Below are 22551 nucleotides of genomic sequence, written 5' to 3'. Positions count from 1 at the left end.
AACAACAACAACTAGTGGTTTAGTATTTAGAAGCTTACACTGCCAACCAAAAAAAACATGGTTCACCTCCGTGAAAAGTGAAAACTGCTGGAAGGTTAGCTATGGGTCTGTTCGGACTCAGCAGCACACAATATCAATTAACTGCTCCTGCAAAGTATGTGAGACAAAGTTTCATCATCCTTTAAGGATCACCCTAGTTGCACTTCCTTCATGACAGACCGAAGATTATAGGAAAATCTGTGAATCCCGTGAATGGGCAGTTCCACTATATCTTTTAGGATTGCTAAGAGCTGGAATCCACTCAACGAGACACAACATATAATGATACACAAATAATTTCTTCTCACTGTTTGCATTTTAAGTGTGCCTCAATTTTCAAATAAAACTGAATATTGCAGCAAACTTTTTGGAAAGAATTGGGCATTGGACTGTGTTAGTGAGGGAAGACCCTCTATGAGATGGATTGATTCGGTGACTGGGGTAATCGGGATGGGTGTGTCAGAGGCAGTGCGGTTGGCGCAGGATAGAGCAGGGTTTAGTGCTGTTGTGCATAGGGTCGCTATGAGTCACAAACAACTCGATGGCACATAACAACAACAACAACAACAAGATCCTCACAGTTGATAAGGTGGGGCACTAGAAGAATGCAAACAACTACAATCAGCAGACAATAGCCAGAGGACATTAATTCTACCATCTAAAATTCTGAAGGCTAATAGAGTAGGTCCTTAAAGGAGAAACAGCTTATATTAGAAAAAACAATACATAGGAATGAGTGTATGAAACACAATGTGAATGAAGAAGAGTGAGAAACACAATTATACAAACTTTGTAAGCAAACCAATATAAAAGATAAAAATAATTATAATAAAAGAGAAGGAGGTAGGAGAATGTCTTTTTCATTTTCTGTCATTAAACAACAACAACAATAAAAAGGCAAGCAGAGCAGAGGAAGAACAGGGGTGTGTAGAAGGATGAAGATGAACGCTCTGTCTTGTGTTTCCAAATTAAATGGTAAGAGTGGGAAGTTGCAGGAAATTAGCAATGAAGACAAAGAAGGACCAGGGGGCACCTAAACAAGATGAGATTATAGCTTGCCACAGCAGGAAACCTGTCATAAAGAACCTGACTAACCCAGCATTTTAGAAAGGAAAAGAATTTTAGTGACTGGGGTAATGGGGGCTGGTGTGTCGGAGATGGTGAGATTGGCACAGGATAGGGCAGCGTTTAGAGCTGTTGTTTATAGGGTCACTATGAGTCGCAGGCAACTCGACAGCACAAAACAACAACGCAACAATAAGATACTTTATATATAGATTCTAAAACAAATTTGTTACTTCTAAACCTAGGTCATTTGACTGTGTGGATCAAAACAAATTGTAGCTAGTGTTGAGAAGAATGGGAATTTCAGAACACCTGAAGTGTTCCTGTGGAACCTATACTTGGGCCAAGAAGCCGTAGCCAGAATAGAGCCAGAAAACACTGCATGGTTCAAAATCAGGAAAGGAGTGTGTCAGGGATGCATCCTGTCTCCATATATTTTCGATCAATGTGCAGAACAGATCATTTGGGAGCCTAGGCTTTATGGGGAGGAATGTGGCATCAGGATTGGAGGAAGTTTCATCAACAACCTGTGCTATGCATATGACACAACCTTGCTTGACTAAACTGAGGAGGACCTGAAGCATTTGCTGCAGAAGGTCAAGAACTGTAGTCTCCAATATGGATTGAAGCTCAACGTAAAGAAGACAACAATTTTCTCCATCAGGTCAATCAGCAGCACCATGAGAGATGGAGAGGAGATTAAAGTTGCTAATAATTTCAGTTTCCAACAATGAATGAATGAAACTCTAACTTTTCTGTAAACTTTTGCTTAAATCACAATTACAATAAAAACATTGCATTTTAAAAAAATCAGTTTCAGCTTTCTCGGTTCCATAATCAATACTCATGGCACCAGCAGTCAGGAAATAAAAAAGTCAATTGCACTGGAAAAATCTGTTGTCAAGGACCTCTCTAGAGCACTAAAGAGCAGCAATATCACTCTAAAGACTAAGGTGCACCTGACTCAGGCCATGCTCTTTGTGATTACTTGTTATGTATCAGAGAACTGAACAATAACTAGAGATGACAGAAGAAAGATTGATGCCTTTGAGTTGTGGTGCTGGTGAAGAGTGTTGAACATTCCATGGTCTGCCAAGAAAACAGAGATGTTTGTCTTGGAGAGGGTGAAATCAAGTTTCTCCTTGGAGGCAAAGACTTTGAAGCTCCATCTCACATACTTTAGGCATGTTGACAGGAGAGACCAGCCCTTAGAAAGGGCCTTCATGCTTTGACCAAGTCACAAATGGACAGAGAAATAAATGAAGGACACAGCTGAAGAGTCATAATAAAATGCCACAATGACCTGACTTAGAACATATTTCAAAGGTATTTATCCTTAGATCCTGAAATGCTCCCGAAGTCCCATTTCCACTGAATATGCAATAAAGAATGCTATTAATGTAAGTGTGTTGTGTGTGACTTATATCATTAAGAAGATAGGGGTAGGAAAAGACTAGGGCAATAAAGAGAAAAGCACTGTATTACATAAACTTGGGGAATCTTTTGCCTCTCCATATTGCCTCACTCTCCAAAAGCCCTGGGACAAAGGGGTAATAAGAGGTCATTTACAAACAGCTACAGCTCAGCCTTGTCTTTTCACCACAGCACTCATACAAAATCCCATTCCATGAACAGCATAAATTTGTGAGATGTTTAGACTATTTTGCTTAAGTCTCTAGATCACTGAATCCATTATGGTTGGCTTCTTTTGTCTAATTTGCATTCATTCCTTTGCTTCACAAAGCTCTGTAAAGGCATCTGGCCCATTTATGCCCAGTTTGTCTTTTGCAGTGCTGGGGTTTCTAGATCTCTTGAGGCATTAATCTTTATTTCTTGTTCTTCTGTTTCAGCTTCCACTACCAATTTGAGATACTCTGAAAATAGAAAGTACCAGAGGAAATGTCTATCTGGGCCTCATTGATTATTCAAGGACATTTGACCATGTAGATCACAACAACTTGTAGCTAAGCTTGAGGAGAGTGGGATTCTCAGAAAACCTGAATATGCTCATGCAAAAATCTATTACTTCAACCAGGAAGTAAATGTCAAGACAGAGCAAGGAAACACTGCATGGTTCAAAATCATGAAAGGAGGGTGTCAAGGATGCAACCTATCTCCATATCTTTTCACTCTATATGCAGAACAGATCATTCAGGAGGCTCTACTTTATGAGGAGGAATGTGGCATAAAAATTTGAAAAAGACTTATCAACAACTTGCATTATACAGATGACACAATCTTGCTTTCTGAAACTGAGGAGGCCCTGAAGCTTTTGCTACAGAAAGTCAAGGATTACAGTCTTCAATATGGATTGACATTTAACATCAAGAAGACAAAGATTCTCAGTATCATACTTGATGGAGAAGAGATGGAGCTTGTTAACAATTTCCGTTTTCTGGTTCCTCTTGACACAAGGAGTCAGGAAATCAAAAGACAAGGAAAATCTGCGGTCAAGGACTTGTTGAGAGTGCTGAATAGCAACAATGTTAGTCTGAAGACTAAGGTGTGACTTTTTCAGGTAATTGCTTGCTATGCAACAGAGAGCTGGACAATGATTAAATATGATAGAAGAATTGATGACTTTGAATTGTGGTGCTGGAGAAGAGTATTAAACATACCATAGTGAGCCAAGAAAAAGAAACAAGTCTATCCTAGAGAGTGTAAAACCAAGTTGCTCCCTGAAGGCAAGAATATTGAAGCTCTATCGCACATACTTTGGGCATGTTGCCAAGATGGACCAGTCCTTGGAGAAAAATATCATGTTTGGAAGGGTGAAAGGAAAACACAGGAGAAGACAACCCTGGATGTAACTGGGGTAATGAAATAGATATGTCTGTCGAAGACAGTAAGACTGGCTCATGATAGGGCAGAGTTCAGAACTATTGTGTATAGGGTTACTATGAGTTACGGGCAATTTGATGGTACATAACAACAACAATATTCCTTGGAAAAGAATATTATGCTTAGAATGACCTCCAGTGAGATGGAATGACACTGTTAACTGCAGCAACGGGCTAAAGGGTATAAGATAGTGAGGACAGCATAGTATAGGAAGAATTCATATCCATTGTTTATAAAGACGCTATTAGTTGTATTTGATTTGGTAGCACTTAATAACAACAACATGATCAAAACAGGCAAACTAGTACCATATAGAGGCCACTCCTAATCACCTACTGAAGATACTATTTCTTAGCCTATGTGGTATTTCTGAATTAAAAATTAATTCATAGTCTTATTTTGTAAGAAAATTTATAGCACAACTTCTTGAAGCACCATTTATTTTAGAACTCTCAAGGCCTTTAGTAAAAAAGACCTACAAGAATTCAGGGTAATTTAAGCCAGAGTTAATAACAAACTTTTCAGAAGCAGAATTCTTTTGCCCTTTTATATAGATTTAATAGCTTCTCACAGGTAGAAGAAGAGGTCATCTGTTTAGTTCAGGCCAACAGACCAACGAAGATGCCATCAGCCTCCATGAACTATTTCCTCAAATATAAGTTACTTCAAACCTTGACTCTGTCTCTCCTTCCCAGAATGAAGTTTTTTCAAAATATAGGATGATTTTGTCTATGTGCTTATATTGTTCTGAATCACTCCCAACAGCTCCAACGTTCATTCTCATATCTTTCAAGAATTTGTTTCTTTTACATGAAGAGGTTTTTTTTTTTTTACATTAAGAATTTTCAAGGTCAGGGATACTGGGTATATTTGTGTTGTTGGATTTTTGTTGGGTGTGTATGTGTGTGTGTGTGTGTGTGAGAGAGAGAGAGAAGAGATATTCAAAGAGCGAGAGACTCAGAAAGAGAAAGAGAGAGACATGTATGTGTGTGTATATATGTGAACTTGTGCAATTTCAATGTATTTCAAATTTCAAGAGAAAAGTAGCATTTGCTTGTCTTGATCTAACTGAACCTAAAAGACTCCACATAATCTTAATACTCGGGAATTATAACTGATACCACCAATCCCTCAGGTTTGTTGGTTTTTTGGTGTGATTTTTTCCCCAGTTTTCTTGTTGCTGTGTTATGAAATATTTAAAACATGTGCAGTCACCCATCATGGACAAATTTATGTGGAGTGACTAAACTAAGACAGAGTAGAAAAAGTATCTACAATCCACTTCTAAAAAAACTGGCAAACAATGCAATACTAAAGAATAATTAAGAATTCATGAAACACAATAATACATGGATGAATATGGAAGATAATTATGCTGAGTAAACAGACTAACAAATATTGTATGAGAATACCATGATAAAAAGCTAAAGAAAACATTTATACACAGAATCATTCTTTGATAGACACTAGAGATGGATGCACAAGGAGTTGGGAAGAAAAAGAACAGATTCATATTAAGTAAACAGAGGCATATTAAGATAAGGGAAGGGGAAGGAGATATACAACATGAGGATGGTCACTAAATTACCCTAAACAATGGAAGGCATAGAGAAATATGCAAGGAATGCAGATAACAAAGGTAAACACTGTTATATACTCAACCTTATATTCTAAAAATAATAAATATCAGTCTATATCCATTTCCATATATAGTGTGCCTCTAGAAACCCTATGAACCTGGAGAAAGGATGAAAGTCATGCAAGTATCAAGGACTTTCATTTATAAGGTCGCTATGAGTTGCCTATGACTCGATGACACTTAACAACATAGAGAGAGACCAGTTGGCCTAGTAGACCAAAAGTGATGCTACCAAGCGAAAGGTAGGTGACTCTAAATCTATGGCCCTCGGGCCTGTTTTTTATTGCTTTTGGTGAAACATTCTTCTAGGTTGTATAGCCCTGGTGTGTCCATTTGCCATACAGAGGTAACTTGTGGTTTCTGTGAAGCTGAACACTGTGACACTGATGTGTCAAATGCTATAATGGTTACCCATGGTGGACAGTGTTGGGTGGAGTTCCCTGATTAAAACCAGCTTGGAAGCAGGAGTGGCATCCACTTTCATAAACAGCTTGCCTCCAGAAACCCTATGAACCTGGAGAAAGGATGAAAGTCATGCAAGTGTGGAGAACTTTTGTTCATAGGGTCGCTATGAGTTGCCTACAACTCGACGCCATTTAACAACAACAACATAAATAAATATCCGATATAAGTATCCAAAAAGCTGTACTCTATGAAGTGGAATATGGCATCAGGATTGAAGGGAGACTCATCAATAACCTTCATTATGCATATGACACAACTTTACTTGCTGAAAATGAGAAGGACTTGAAGCACTTGCTGCAGAAGATCAAAGAATGCAAACTTCAGTATGAATTGAATCTAAATTTCAAGAAAACAATTATTCTTTCCACTGTGTCATGATGGAAGGAGAGGAGACTGAAACTGTCAACAGCTTCATCTTGTTAGGATCTACACCCTTGGTACCAGCAGTCAGGAAATAAGGAGATGCAGTGCACTGGGAAAATCTGTACTTAGGGAACTTTCCCAATTGTTGAGGAGTAGTGATGTTAGTTTGAGAACTAAGGTGCATCTGATTCAGGCCATAGTCTTTCCAGTTACTAGCTATGCATCCGAGACCTGGACAACGAATAAGGATGACAGAAAAAGAATTTAGATCTTTGAGCTGTGTGTTGGAGGAAAAACACTGAACATTCCATGGACAGCCAAGAGAATGAACAGATATGTCTTGGAGAGGGTGTAGCTGGTATGCTCTTTGGAGGCAAGAATGATGAAGCTCTGCCTCACATACTTTGGACATATTGCTAGGAGGTGCTATTCCTTGGAAGGAACATGATGTTGGAAAGGGTGAAGGGTCAGTGACTGCAGGAATGGGCTCTCGTGTGTCAGGAAGTGTGAGGATGGTACAGGACAAGACTGGGTTCAGATCTTTTGTTCATAGGGTTGCTATGAGTCATACTTGACTCTATGGCATCTAACAACACAACAACATAAGTAAATATACAGAAAGACAGCCAAGGCATGTAACATCTATGAGTAAGATGAAAGGGACTATAACTATGACCATTCAGTGGGAGAATTCTCACCTGCCACGCAGGAGGCCCGGGTTCGATTCCTGGCCCATGCAGCCCAGCGGCCCCATTGGGGGGGAAAGGGTGGGCAGGGAGAAAAGTGCAACAGTGAATGACTAGAAACCCTAAGTCTCTGTAAACTTTCATTAAAATTAATACTAAACAAACAAACAAAAAAACAACAAACAACTATGACCATGACTGTAGTAGAGGCTTTTACATACTCATACTGTAAATATATCCGCATTTATATATGCTCTATGCTGTAAATATATATATATATATGTATGTATGTATCTCAGAGCTAAGAGGGAACAAAGCTATATAAACTTGTTGATCATAATAAAACACTCTGAAGGAATGAGTTTCTGGTCCCAAGGCCTCAGTATCACAGACCTGAGAACATCATGGCCAATTGGTATCACACTGACATTGCTCTACATCCTACTTTGGTGAATAGTGACTGAAGTTTCAAAGTTTTCAGGCAAGCATATAAAGTACAACCACTGGTCTCTTCCTGTTATAGCAACAACAAAAAACCCAACAGATCACATCAACCTCTAAACATCTGACAGCAGAAGAACTAGATGATGCCCACCTCTCACTGTTGATCACTCTGAAAGGGATCACAGTAGAAGGTCCTAGATAGAGGGGGTAAAAGAAATATTGAACGAAAATGAAAATAGTCAACTAGTATTATAGAGACTATGGAACTACTAAGACTATGGTTCTTAGTCAATCTTCAGACATGAAGCAAAACTTCCCCTTGTGCCTTAACTTTTAGTCAAACAATAAGTATGCCTCTAAGATGAGCAGTAACACCAGGGTGAATAAGAAACTACAGAATATCAAAACGGCAGCAGCTGCTCAAAAATAGAGCTTAAAAGTCAGGAAAGGCTATGCTCAAAGGATTATTTGAAATAAGAATCACAAGGAGGGGATGGGAATATGTACATAGCTAGACCTCTTCAAAATAAAGTTTAACTTTATGACATGGATGCGGAATAAAGTTTTCAGAACCTTCATTTGCTGCTGTGGCATGGCTCAAAATTAGAAAGAACACTTGTTAACATCTATTAATGTACAAAATATGGATCTAAAGTTAGAAGTCAGAAAAATAAAGCAGAATTCATAACAATTGATACCCTGGTATTGATGAGCTGAAATGAATAGATATCTTCCACTCTTACTCAGAAAGTTATATGGTCTACTAGGGAGCTCTTGTGGTTCAGTGTTAGGGAGTTGTGCTGCCAAAACAAAGGCAACCAGTTTTAATCCACCAGCTGCTCTGTGAAACAAAGAGGGAAAAAATCTCTTCCCATGCCAACAACATACTAGGAATAAATAACAAGTTAAAGAGAAATGGCATTCCATTCATCATCAAAAAAGAACATTTCAATATCTATCCTGAAGTACAATACTGTCAATAATAGGATAATACAATGAACATCAGTTACTAACCATTAATAAATTTATGTATGAACCATTAGTCCCAAAGATGATGAAACTGAAGATTCTTATTAACTTGTGGTATCTAAAATTGACAGCAAATGCATTAAAATGTTTTTATAATTACTAGTGATCGGAAGGCAAAGGCTGAAAAGAAGTTTGAATAGTTGGAAAATGTGACCCTGATCTTATAACTGACAATAGAGATCTTAAGATAGAGTTTTGCAAGACCGATGATTTGTTTTATTGAAAATATCTTCCCCCACCCCAACAACATAAATAATGACTGTACATGTAGATCAGATGGAACAAAACAAGAGTCAAATTAACACACTTGTGGAAAGACAACAGCCAAACCAAAAATCATGTCAGATGAAGATGAGAATTCCACTATGGGACAGACCATAAGTTGCTCATATGAAAACTCAAATTGAAGCTGAAGAAATGTCAAACAAGAGTCAAAGTACAACCTTGAGTATATCACCTGAATTAGAGACCATTTCAAGAATAAATTTGATTCATTGACCATTAATAATGAAAGACTGAGTAAGTTTGGGTTGATATCAGTGACACCTACATGAAGAAAGAAAAAAATAATTTAAAAGATCTCTTTTGGGGGGAAAATAGATCACACAAACAAAATCTTGCTGAAGATTATCCAAAAATGACTAGAACAGTATATCGACAGAGGTTTTGGAAGAGTATGTGGCACTACAGATAGTATTGTCAATATCAGATGAATCTTGGCTGAAAGCAAAGAGTACCAGGATATCTACTGGTGTTTCATTGACTATGCAAAGACATCTGACTGTGTGGATCACAACAAATTGTGGCTGACATTGAGAAGAATGGGAATCCCATAATACCTGATTGTGTTTCTGTAAAACCTACACATAGACCAAAAAGTTGTTGTCCGAACAGAGCAAGAGAACACTGCATAGTTCAAAATCAAGAAAGGAGTGTGCCAATATTTTTTTTTCTCCATAATTTTTAGTCTGTACTAAACAGATCATTTGTGAGGCTTAGACTTTAGAAGAAGAGTGTGGCATCAGGATTAGAAGAATACACATCAACAACATGCATTATGTAGACGACACAATCTTACCAGCTGTCAGGAAATTAAAAGACATGTTGCTTTAGAAAAGTCTGCTGTCAGAGACCTCTCCAGAGTTTGCTCTGGATTTGCTCTAGATTGCTATCTAGAGACTAAAGTGTGCCTGATCCAGATCACGGTCTTCTCTGGGGGCAGGACAATGACCAAGAATGTCAGAATTCTGGTGCTGAAGAAGTGTACTGAATATTCCATGGACTGTTAGAAAACAAACAGGTTTGTCCTGGAAAGGGTGAAATCAGGTTGCTCCATGGAGACAAGGACTTTGAAACTCCATCTCACATACTTTGGGCATGTTACCAGGAGGGACCAGCCACTGGAGAAAGGACAACATTCTTGGAAGAGTAGAGGGTTAGTGCAGGAGATAAATATCCGACATGAGATAGATTGATACAGTGACTGTGACAATAGGGGCAGGTGTGTCAGAGACAGCAAGACTGGCTCAGGATAGGGTGGGTTTCAGAGCTATTCTTCATAGAATCACTATGCACTGTATTTTACTAATTGGCATATAACAATCACAACAACTGAATGTCAGAAGAGACTCTGAAATTTACGACTGAATATAAAAGACCTAAAAATAATGGATGAAATTATGAAGATACAGAGCTGAACAGAAAGTTTCAAAGGAAAGCTGGAGGAGACAAAGCGAAAGGAAAAAAAATGTGCAAAGACATTGGCATTAGAAAATTAAAAGGGAAGAACAAGATGAGCATTCAAAACTGGAAAAACCGAAGAAAATAAAACTCAAGCCTGATTTGCAAATATTGGAGGATTCTATGGACAAAATGTCACACAGCAAGGGATGTGAAGAAGGTGGAGGGAATACAGAATCACTGTACCAAAAAGAAGTGGTTATCACCCATCCATTTGGGGACATCATCTAAGAACAACAGCATATAATGATGAGCTGATGCCACTGAATGAATGTTATGTTCAACAATAATATTGACTAGGAGGACTAAGATATCTCTTACTAAATATACTCTATTTCTGAAAGGACAATCCAGACACCCCTATCACTGTGCATTCACATAGTGAGTTAGTAGGGTCCCCTTCTATTTTATACAGTCCATCAATCATTCCTTACAGCACCTTAAGTACATGAATTGGGGAACCTAAGGTTTATAAGAAGCCCTTAGGCAGGAGAAGAATGGGCAATATGCTCTCATGTGATTAATTGCCTCTAAAAACCACAGGGTCGGCTATGGGTTGTTTCCAACTCGAGGATACACAACAACAACATTTCCATAAACAAGTTCAAGGACAAGTACCTCATATCATGAGCTGTTCTGCCCAATTGTGTTGAGCTTTCAAAGAGAAAACTCATAACTGATACTACAGTCGGTTTTCCAGGGTTGAAATCACACGGAAGGAGACTGGCATCTTTATGCCAAGGAAATTGACCATCTTTCTCCCACAGAGGAGCTGGTGAATTTGAACCACCTGCTTTGGGGCTGACAGCACAACTCCTTATGTACTAGGAAGGGGAATGCCACTCAAACACTTTCATTGTCCTTTAAAAACTGAATAGAGCCATCAACTTGGAAAATCTATTGTCTTTAAGTCTCTGCATCTTTAAATACATTTCCTGGTTGACTGAATGTTATATTCTCTATAGAAATATCCCTGTTTCTACTGAGAAGGCAGTATCAATATTCAATTTATTGCACAAATGCTGCTTTGGACAACGCAATTATGTTTCTTCTTTATTACAACAAAACACTGCATCTCTCTGAAGACACAGTGATTTTACAGTTTCTTTAAAGAGAGTTTTAAGCAGCTTTTGTGAATTTTTATATGCCCTAATCAGTTTCCTTTCCTCAACTCACCACTCACTCCCACAGAGAGCAGAAAATGAGAGTACAGCAGGTCAAGTGGCAAGAATACTAATCTAAGCATTACCCATTTTCAACAACGATTTTTAAATAAATCCACATTTATTACAATTAAAGACCTTTCCCTGTGGCCTTAAAAATCCTTAATTCAAACTTTGAGAGTATATTATGCCGTTTCAAGTTTTAACAAGAAAGGGAAGACAGTAAAAGGTTATCAAAATTTTCCTGGCTTAAATTTTTATAATGCTGCTTCAAATTCAAGCTTTGTCTTAAAATACATAAAATCTTCAAAAGGTCAGGTTCAAGTTGAGTATTCAAAGGCAAAATGAAAGAATTATCTGATTAATTCAATTAGCCAGCCAAAACAATTAAGACTACTTTTTCAGGCAGTTTTTAAAAGTTATTATCTGCAAAATTTCTGCAACATTCCACTTAATGTTAGCAAAGAATAAGTTATTTGGGAAAAACACCCAATATGTTACTGATCAATATCAAAAGTTTTCCATATATTTCTCTGGGGGAAGGAGGTAACTTTTACTACTGCTTTTTAATTTTTCCTCACTGTAAGGGTTGTTCTTAAATAGTCTATTAAATGATTTACTATATGTGAGAAGGGTACTAGATGAATGATTGTTTCCACATTGTAACAACGAGTTGACCATAAATCCAAGAAGTTAACAAGGAAAACTAAGTCAATATTAAACAAATGGATCACGTTAAAAGAGCCCAAATGAAATTTCAGTTACATAATTATAGAAGTGTTGATGTGATCCTACACTTCCAGAAAGAATGAAGTCAATATTGAGAAGCAATGATGAGGGCCATTGATTTCAATAGTTATTAACATTCCTAGGTTAAACTTTCATTTTGGCTGTCCAATCTTCAGGTTAATACAAGTTGACTTAGGCAGTTCATTTTGTTTCTTTAAATCACAGAAAGAAATTTAAATGCTTGGACATAAAAGTAATTCTTCCTATATAAGTGAAGAAGAAAGCTAGCACAAGCTTTAAATGCAAAGAATTACGGTACAGATGTAAGTTTTCTTAACAGTTTCCAAGTAATATTTATGTAAAAGCTTTATTATCAGTATAATTCCATTTCATTATTATGCTGCCAACATGAAGGAACATTACAAACAAAAGAAAAATTATATTCATTTTGGAGTTATAACTAATAATCTGAGACACTGGTTTAGTAAATATATTTGTGGCATTTCAAAACTTAAAAAGCCAGCTCTAGACCAACCATGTACAGCATCCTCCATCCTGGATCTGAGCTGTGTCCCTTTTCAGCTTGTACATTGGGAGAGGGGAGGATAAAAGATAAATGGATAATTTTATGAGCCTCTAGAGATAGTTACCACAATTTACACTGTTATGCGAAAGACAGAAAGCAGGAAAGACTGAGAAGCAGATGGAGGTAAATGAGACTTGCATAAGCAGGGCGAAGATGAAGTTAACCAGCAAATGTCTTCAGAATGAATTTTATGTCCTGTTTACTAAAATAATCTAAGCATCAGTATATTTTATGACAATGATTCTTAAAACATCATTGTAAAATAAAGGTGCAAACACATGAATGTCTACATGTTATATGGAATTTTCTTTTTCATCCTCACTCACCTGAACTTCATGCAGTATCAAATTTTCTAAAGTAAAAGAACACTACTACAGCTGAGTGAGATCAATAAAACTAAATGTGGGGCCTCTTCTAACCTCTACCCCTGAAATATGGAATGAAATACAAAGATTTCATTCTACATACATGCCATTGTGACAAGGTTTTACGATCTTCAGGTTTTAAGTTTTCCACCCCAAAAAACATCTCCTGATACTCTCATGTATGGTGATAAATGTCTCCTTAATTTGCACAACTGCCCTCACAGGAGACCACCTTGAAGGAGCGAGTAAAAGGTTTAGTCATGGTTTCTATTTTTCTATTTGAATTCAATACATTCTAGCTAAATGGACAATTAATAGGTCACTTCCAAAATCGTAGTGTATCAGTCCTGGTTATAAACAATCCCCACAGTTGATAATGGGCCCTATGTATTCAGCAAGTCTCTGTATACACTCAGCTCATCCACTAAATCCCTTTTCAGGTGGATGGGGTTATATGGGAAGATGAGCTAGAATGAGTCTATAAAAGTCAGCTTCATTCACTGCTTTATTTTTCAGTCAAGTGCTTTAAATGGTGTCCAGAAACTCACTAGGAATGTGAGACAGGAGAAAAGAGTGACACACAGAGCCTTGCTTTATGACCATACAAAAGGGCAACTGACCCTTGCCCAAGCCTTTTCCATGTGAAATGGTTCCTAAAGTTCATCTGCACAGTGAAAAATCGTGGTGAGGTCGCGTGTGGATGAGTCAAGTGAAAGTGACGATTGGTCACGGTGCTGTCCTCCTTTGTGACTGGGCCCCAGCCATGTAAAGTGCTCTGTGGGAAAGTATCAGCCCCCTAAAGAGATGCTCAGAAGCTCGCAGCTCATTAAACGGCCAGCATTTGCTGCCTCACTTGTTAGGAATCATTCCGTCCAGCAACTGCCCCCCTGAAACGTTCATAAAATACAGGCACCGAGGCAACAGGGGTCTGAATTCAACCGTGATCGAGCTCCGTATTTTAGAGTGACTCGACACCTAGTCCCCTTTCACCTGACAGAGCTGTTAACCTGAATGTGTTTCCTATTGGGCAGCTGAAATAAACACATCTTCCACTGAACTTATCACAAACTGAAATTCTCAGCCCACATTTTCTTATCTGGCCTACAAATCTCAAGACCAAGGTGAATTATAATTCTCTTTAGTTCATGTTTCCCCCCTCTGTGTATTTGTGTGTATGTATGTGAGCAAACACACATGTTCTACGGATTTTTGCAAGTGTGTCATTCTTACGTTGCCCCAGAAAGGATTGAAATTGTGCTTATATAAGCCTTTGGAATAAAATGTGCCTCTTGCAAATATTTCTTAAGTCTACAGAACACTGGTTGTTTTTCTGCAGAATGATAAAGAGGAGGTATAATCGCCTTTTAAAATTCTGACAATTTGAAATTCTTTTCCACAGATACCTAGTCACTTTCTGTCCTATTTTTAAGAGGAATGGAAATTTACACAGCACAATTTCGCAGCCTTCCCTTTTCTATTTTTCTTCTTGAAACAAGTATTGCTACACATTTCAAGAAGAGCCAAACTGGTCCCTCAGAGATCTTTTATAGCAGGGAGAAAACAAGGAGCTTTCCTTGGTGTGTCAGCCGGGGTTTCAATGCTGCTGGAAACAGCGCACAATTGCTCAGTGTGCTGGGGTTTGATAAATCTCTGGAAAGCTGCTGAATAGGATCGCTGTGATTTTTAGTGAGGAATTAGCTCCTTGCCATTGCATTACCAATTAGTTTTCCCGAGCACATTAAATCCTGCTGCTTTGGTTTACAGAATAACTGAGGCATTGCTGATGAAGCATAAAAACTTACTTGGAAAAGCAGTGGGGGATGCAGGGCGCCCACAGGACCCACCACAGCATGAGGAGTAGAATGGAGAGGCACTCAAAAAAAAGGGTTTGGAAGGTGCTGCAGGGAAAAAAGGAATTTATCTCAATGATTATCCATTTCTTTTAGACAATTTTCAAAACTCCAGCTTCTTAAAAGCCACCAAGTGGAAGTACTTCATTTATGGAGTCAATCAGTTGAAACTTCCACTGTAATTGAAATAATTTCTAAGTAGCTTTTATCTGTCAAAGAGTCTGCAAAATTATTTTATAAAGATTTGGAACGTATGGTACCAAGACTCAAATAAATTATCAGACACCAAATTCAATAGTCTATTTTCAGTGGGTTTATTATATTAACTATTATGTTACAATCTAGATTATCACTATTCAATAGAACTATATACAATAATGGAAATGTTCCATATCTGCATTACTTACCATAGGATTCATTGTCGCATGTGGTTCCAAGCACTTGTAATGTGCTGTTCTGACAGAGTAAATGGATTTCTAATTTAAATTGACCCATATGGTTAGGGACTATCACATTAAATAGCAATTTTTAGACAAGATACTTACCAAGAAATAATCTAAATGTCATGTGCTAAAGTTTAATCTTTCAAAAAAGACCATATCACTGTTCTATTTGTTCTTAGAAAGTACTTTGAAATATAAGTTGTATTCTAAACTTGCTAACGGTTCTTTTACTGAGTAACTCTTTAACCAACAAACTAAATATAGAAATAAAAAATGGCATTTTGCAAACATATTCCTGATTTCATTAGTGTTCCAAGTATTTGAGAACAGGAATAACCTTGTATCTCAAGAGAAATAAATATAGCTAATCTGAAAGCATTTGCATTAGGAAACTAACTGCAACATAATCTGGTTCTACTCACTTGATTAACTTATACTGCTAATAAAATGTTCGATAAACATATGTGGAAGAGTTGTCATTACCTTTGCAAACCCAGGAAGTGAAATTTCAAATTCCTTTCCTCAGTAGACCAAGTGTAACATGCAGGACAGCAAAGAACATTCATCATGTCCTTTATTGTGCATTTATTTAGGCATGAAAAGCTTTAAATATACCATACATTTTAATAAAATATAATTATTACATTTATTTAATTATTATTATACTTTGATAAAGTATAAATATTAGTTGAGATTTTTCTGAAGGTGAGCATAACAGTGATACATACCCAGAAGAGTGGCTTGCACATTCTAAATAGTCAATAAATTGTCAGTAAATGAATAAATTATCTGCAAAACTAGGACATATGAAACAATAGAGTAGGAGGATGAGGAATTAACCTCTTCCCTAATCCTTCCACACATACCCTATAATATAATAGTTTCCAACACAGATGGCTTGTAAATCTACAGTATGGCTTGAAAATATTTTTAACTACTGTTTCTCCATTTTCAATTAGTAACTATTTTATTAACCAAGTAAGATACAAATACCCATTCCTCCCTGCCCCCCCCCCAAGAACACAGTAATTTCAGGCACCAAAACATCAACAAAACAAAAATCCTCACAACTGGACCAAGAGGCAACATCATGAAAAATGGAGGGGGGAAAATGACATTATCAGTTATTTCACTTTACTTAGTTCCATGATCAACATCCATGGAAACAGCTGTCACAAAACGGCTTTGTTTGTTGCATTGGACACGTCTGCTGCCAAGGGCCTCTTCAAAAAGGTAAAGAGCAAGGATGTCAGTTTAAATAAGACTCCAAGGTGCATCTGACTCAAGCCATGGAATTTTCAATACTTCACAGGCATGTAAAAACTGGACAATGAATAAGGAATTCCAAAGAACTGATGCCTTTGAATTGTGGTGTTGGTGAAGAAATTCAATTTGTTTGCCGAACCAGCAAAAAAATCTGCCTTGGAAGAATTGCAACTCCTTAGAAGTATGGTTGGTAAGACTTTATCTAATATGCTTTGGGTATATTATTAGGAAGGGCCAATCCCAGGAGGACATTATGCTTGAAAAAGCAGAATGTCGGCTAAACAATGCGCATAAGCATAGAAGAGATTGTGAGAGTGGTGCAAGATGGGGTGTGGTGTCATTGTGTTGTTCAGAGGCTCGCTGTAGGTCAGACCCAACACAGAGGCCCCTGTTATCAACAGCTATAGCATATCATCCGCTTAGATGTGCTTATTTTCAACACTGTTGCTGAAACCTCAAACTTGGTGATGAGCTGGAACCAACTCACAGTTGACATATATTGCTATCCATTTCAAAACCATTTGGTTTCTGAGGCTATAAAGTGCATCAAAAGAAATGACCTCTCTTTCTCCCTCAGAGCTACTGGCATATTCAAATCACTAGAGAGATGTAACTTTTGGGTGGGAGGTGCAACTCCCTATGGACTAAACCAGGATATATCAAAATAAGTGTATCACACAAACAGAACTTTATAATAGCTCAGAGTAATAATATCTCAAAACTAAAAATTAATTATAAATACAGTTTTCTTTCTACACTGAATAGAAAGCTGTCCATGGTAATGTTCTATACTTTTTTTAATTGAGATTTTAATTAAAGTTCATAAAGAATTTGGATTTCCACTCATTCATTTTTGCACATTTTCCTCCATGTCCCTCCCACCTCCCAGTTCATTAAAAAGAAATTATTTCATTGTTATACAGTCCCCCTGTGCACCCCCACCCCGAGACCACTTTACTATACAGCTCTTATTCTAGACTTTTGTCATGCCAATAATACCTAATCATATATTCCTTTTACACAGTTCTCTCTCTCATTTGTTTCAATGCCATGTACATTATTTATCCCCTCTTTTCCTTAGTTTCCCCGACCCCCATGTTAGTCCTATTTCATAACAGTGGCATTATGCAGTGTTTGTGTTCTATACTTTTTAATAGCTGAATTTTCAAGTAAATGAATCTGTTACAATGGTGTTTCAAAAATATGACAACCAAGAAGAGGTGTGATAAAGAGACTCATTTCTCATGGTAAAAAGTTCAAGAATAATTTTTAAAAAATACATTGCTTACACTAACTTATTCAACATTGCCTATCAAAATATCATAAAAATTAGAAATTATTTCATTTTAATTTAACACCTTTTAAAAAAATTTTAACACCATAAATTTACAAAAGTATGGGATTACTTAGATTATAACTCCTACTATTATTTATATACTGAAAAATGAAAATATATGTACAAGTATAAAAGCTGCTTCATTATGTTTATTTCAAAGCATTTCTATTAAGTAACTTGTTTCAATTCCAAAATAAACACTCCACAGATAATTAAGTTATGACTGCCTCATTGTTTGACATTTTTAAAATGGAGTTAGAGATTGAAAAAATACAAAAGACTCAAAGTGTTTCATTTACCACACTAACTGAAAAGGCAATTTAAATACACTTTGCCAAATTCAGAATATAAAAAAATAATAGGGTATTTTAGTAATAGTTTTAAAATAATAAGATAGGATATGAAAGTAAAATTTTTCCTATTCCAGCCAAATGCTTCTCTAATAGTCTAACTGGATTTTTTAAAGTGTTTTAATTTTAAAAACAGATTATTCGCCATCTACAGCAATGGCTATTATTTTGGCTTAAATTGTCTTTCTATATTTTATAACATGACCAGGCTTAGAATTCCATTGTGTAAAGTCTCTATCATTCTAAATCACCTCTTTGACACACATATATCTACACAGAAGATAAGTTAATTCCTGATTGCTATGCATAAACATACCTTGTTAACGCTGGTTTACATGGAAATCAGTGTGAAATTCCAATTAAGTGCTCCATTTTTAAAAAACATGCTCTTTCTCTGACATAGTCAAATGCTAGTCCAACTGAGCACGTGATTGCAGAAGTGCTGGACATCTTTAGCACGCAATCATTTAAAGCTAAGCAATGCATTAAATACATATGCATTTTATGTTTTAAATGCTTGTAAATATGTTTTAAAGAAAGAAGAAACAAAAGTTGGATAAAAATAAAGTGACAAGTTGGCAGATATGTTTATACTTTTCTAATCCATTAAGAACTATTAGAAGATGTTGGGGAGGGGAAAGGTAATTTCCTCCTGTCATTGTTGTTGTTATATATTATGGAGTCACTTGTAGCTCATAACAACCCTATGCACACCACCTCTGAATTCCTGCTCTATTCTAAGCCAATCTCACCGTCTCTGACACATCTGCCTCCATTACCCAAGCCACTGTGTCAATCCATTTCATCCAGGGTCTTCCTCTCCTCTGCTGTTCCACCACCCTTCCAAGCATGATGTATTTTTCCAAGGACTAGTGCCTCTGGGCAAAATGCCCTATATATATGAGACAGTGATTCAAAATCCTTGCCTAAAAAAAAAATAGATAGATAGATAGATAGATAGATAGATAGATTAAAATTCCTTGCCTCCAAGGAAATACTTGGTTTTACCCTCTCTAGGACAGATCTGTTGGTTCTCTTGGCAGTCCATGTTATGTTCAATACTCTTCTCCAGCACCACAACTCAAAGGTATCAATTTTTCTTCTATCATCTTTATTCATTTGTCCAGCTCTCTTATGGATAGCAAGTACTTGTAAAGACCATGGCCTGGACCTGGCATACCTCCATCCTAGATATGTGCATTTCAGAACCTACCAATGTGGTCTAGATGTAGTTACTCTATACATTTCTTGTTAGTAATGATTCATTGTATCTGTTACATCAAGCATTGGGTTTGCTACAAGTTTAATATATTTTTCTATTCATTCATTAATGTTTAATATCAAATGGGCATGCACCGGTAATGCGATTATGACTATTCCCAGCAAATCTTCTCTTTAAAAGACCCAAGAATAAAACAAGTACTTAAGTGTAGTATTTAGTTATTAGTTATGAATTTAAGAAGTTGATGCACAGAGAATTTTAATGTTATTCAGCAAGAGTTGAAAGCCAGAAAGGTAATTTGTTTCCCAAGCTTCCTATAAACAAAGAACAAATGGCTTTTCCCCAGAAATATCACACACTTGTCAAATTCTTCACTATGCAAAGCTCTACTAGGACAACACTTTGACACACTACAAATTTCACACCCTGATAGCAAGTCAAATTTGCAAGTTCTCCAGCAAATAATTAAAAGTTACAAAATACTTAAAATTTTAAGAACTAAACTGAAGCTTATCTACTTGACATGCCCAAGACTCATTTATTCACAGAAAACTTCATGAACTTTTCACTTCTTAATCAGATATACTGACTTATCTGAAGCCATAGAATCAAGATATCTATTAATTACTTGAAATATTTAGTTAATATGGGAACTAGTAGCCAATTTAATGGTGAATTAAATTCCCTGATAAGTTATAACTTACCTAACTAGATATTTCTGTGCTTTATGTTTTTTCCCCAAGTCAGGGACAGTTACAAGTCTAGCAACAGAGATTATTAATTGCAAAATTCTGTTGTCCAGAAAGTTACAATTTTCGTTACCATTTTGAATTCTTCTTTACTAATGGTAAAGAATAGCATATATCTGAACAATACTAGATTCTTTTCATTGTTATTTCAAACTGCACTGCTGACTAATTTGGGTTAAGGACCTTTCAAAACACTTAAAGACCACAAATAAAAGGTCAAATAAATTTTATGATCCCATCATGACTTAAGCCAACTTAGAAAAACAACTAAGATGAATTAGAAAGCAAAAGGAGTTAAAAAATATTACTATAGAGTAATAAATAATTCAATAATTTTTAAATAATTATTTTAATAGCCTTCTTCAAGATAATTAGTCCTCAGTAATTTGGAGAAATCCCTGACATCAGACTTGCCCAATGCAATGTCTCCTGATTTCCTGACTGCTGGTACCAAGGTTGTGATTGTGGATCCAAGGAAGACTAAATTACTGACATTTTCAATCTTTTCTCCATGTACTGTGAAGTATCAGTCCAGTGGTGAGGATTTTTGTCTTCTTGATGCTCAAATGAAGTCCATATTGAAGACTTTAGTCTTTGATTTTCTGCAGCAAGCATTTCAAGTCCTCCTAATGTTCAGCAAGCAAGGCCGTATTATCAGCATAGCATAGGTTATTGATGAATCTTCCTCTAATCCTGATGCCACATTCTACTTCATAGAGCCCAGCTTCTTGAATTATTTGCTCAGCATACAGACTGAATAGGTATAGAGAAAGGATACAAACCTGACACACACTTTTCCTGATTTTAAACCATGCATTGTTCCCTGGCACAAAGACACTAAGAATAAAGATACATTTCTGAGCTGAAAAGAATATATAAAAAATTGAGTAACTGTCTGGAATTGATTTAAAAACTCACACTCCTTGTCATCAAGCCAGATTGCTGACTAACCAGAGAGCTGTTAAACGCTGTAACACGCACGGGAGGACACTTCCCATCTTACTCCTGAGGAGCAGCTGAACCAGCTGGCTTTGGGTTATGAGTGCAACCGTCTAGGCCACAAGAGTTCCCTATCTGAGGTACAATCGATCCAGAAAGCGTGACTATGAAGTAGGGTAATTGAGTTGGTGAATCTAAGAGATATCACTAAACTAATGGTAAGATGCTACACTACAATCCCAAAAGAATGCAGCTTGAATTTACCAGCTGTTCTGAGGGAGAAGGATGGACAGGTAATCTCCTCCCATCTGATTAAATGCCTTGGAAAACCCAGTGGAGAGTCGGCTATGGGTCAGTCTTGACTCGGTGGTACACAACAACAAAAACAACAGTACCTCTTTGTGGTTTTGATTTGCATCTCTCCTATTGCCACAATAAGGTACTGTTGTTTTTGTTGTTATAGTTGTGTCACTTCAATAACAGTGATGAAGTTTAACAGGGTAGCAAGTAATAAGTGTTGGAGAGGATGTGGTGAGAAAGGAACTCATACATTGTTGGTGGGATTGTAAAATGGTACAACCATTCTGGAAGGCAGTTTGACACTTCCTCAAAAAGCTTAACATAGAAATCCCATATGATCCAGCTATTCCACTACTTGGAATATACCCTGAGAAAATGAGAACTGAGGCACAAAGTGAGATTTGTACATCAATGTTCATTGCAGCAATATGCACCATCACAAGAACATAAAAATAGCCCAGATGTCCAACCACAATCAAATGGATTGAAAAATGATGGCACATTCACACAATGGAATACTACACAGCATGCAGGACCAATGCTTTTGTAAATTATTACCTAACTTGAGAGCAACTGGAGAACATTATGCTGAGTGAACTAACTCAGTCCCACAAGGATAAATATTGTATAAAACCATTATCATAGAATGAGTGTAAGGATCCAAGAGGGGTGGGAGATACTGGAAGCAGAGGTATGAGGATGTGCAGGGGGAGGGATGGATTAATCATGGGGTTGTACAATTTGATGGGGGTGGAGTGAGGGAAATAGAAAGAATTTGTTCTTAAAAACAATGTATTTGAATTTTGTAGATAAACTAGTAGAAAATTAAATTAAAAAATTAAATAAAATTAGGGAAAACAAAATCAACAGTAGTGTTTAAGATAGCTCTTAGATGTTCACAATAGCAAGGAGTTGGAAACAACCTAAGTGCCCATCAACAAA

General features: G+C 36.8%; 1 protein-coding gene across 1 annotated transcript in view; it reads right to left on the bottom strand.

Moving 5' to 3' along the window:
- Window positions 1–22551, bottom strand: part of DBX2 (developing brain homeobox 2) — a 55236-nt gene that overhangs the window by 10031 nt on the left and 22654 nt on the right. Inside the window, exon 2 of the mRNA XM_006888178.1 lies at window positions 14957–15052. Within this exon, the coding sequence (XP_006888240.1) occupies window positions 14957–15052 (96 nt within the window). The remainder of the gene's footprint in view (window positions 1–14956; window positions 15053–22551) is intronic.

This window comes from Elephantulus edwardii, unplaced genomic scaffold (genome assembly GCF_000299155.1).
Source record: "Elephantulus edwardii isolate Elephantulus edwardi_28Jun2011 unplaced genomic scaffold, EleEdw1.0 scaffold00065, whole genome shotgun sequence".
Classification (NCBI taxonomy): Eukaryota; Metazoa; Chordata; class Mammalia; order Macroscelidea; family Macroscelididae; genus Elephantulus; species Elephantulus edwardii.
Note: the sequence above shows the minus strand (reverse complement) of the source record. Positions and strands in the feature narration are given on the sequence as shown.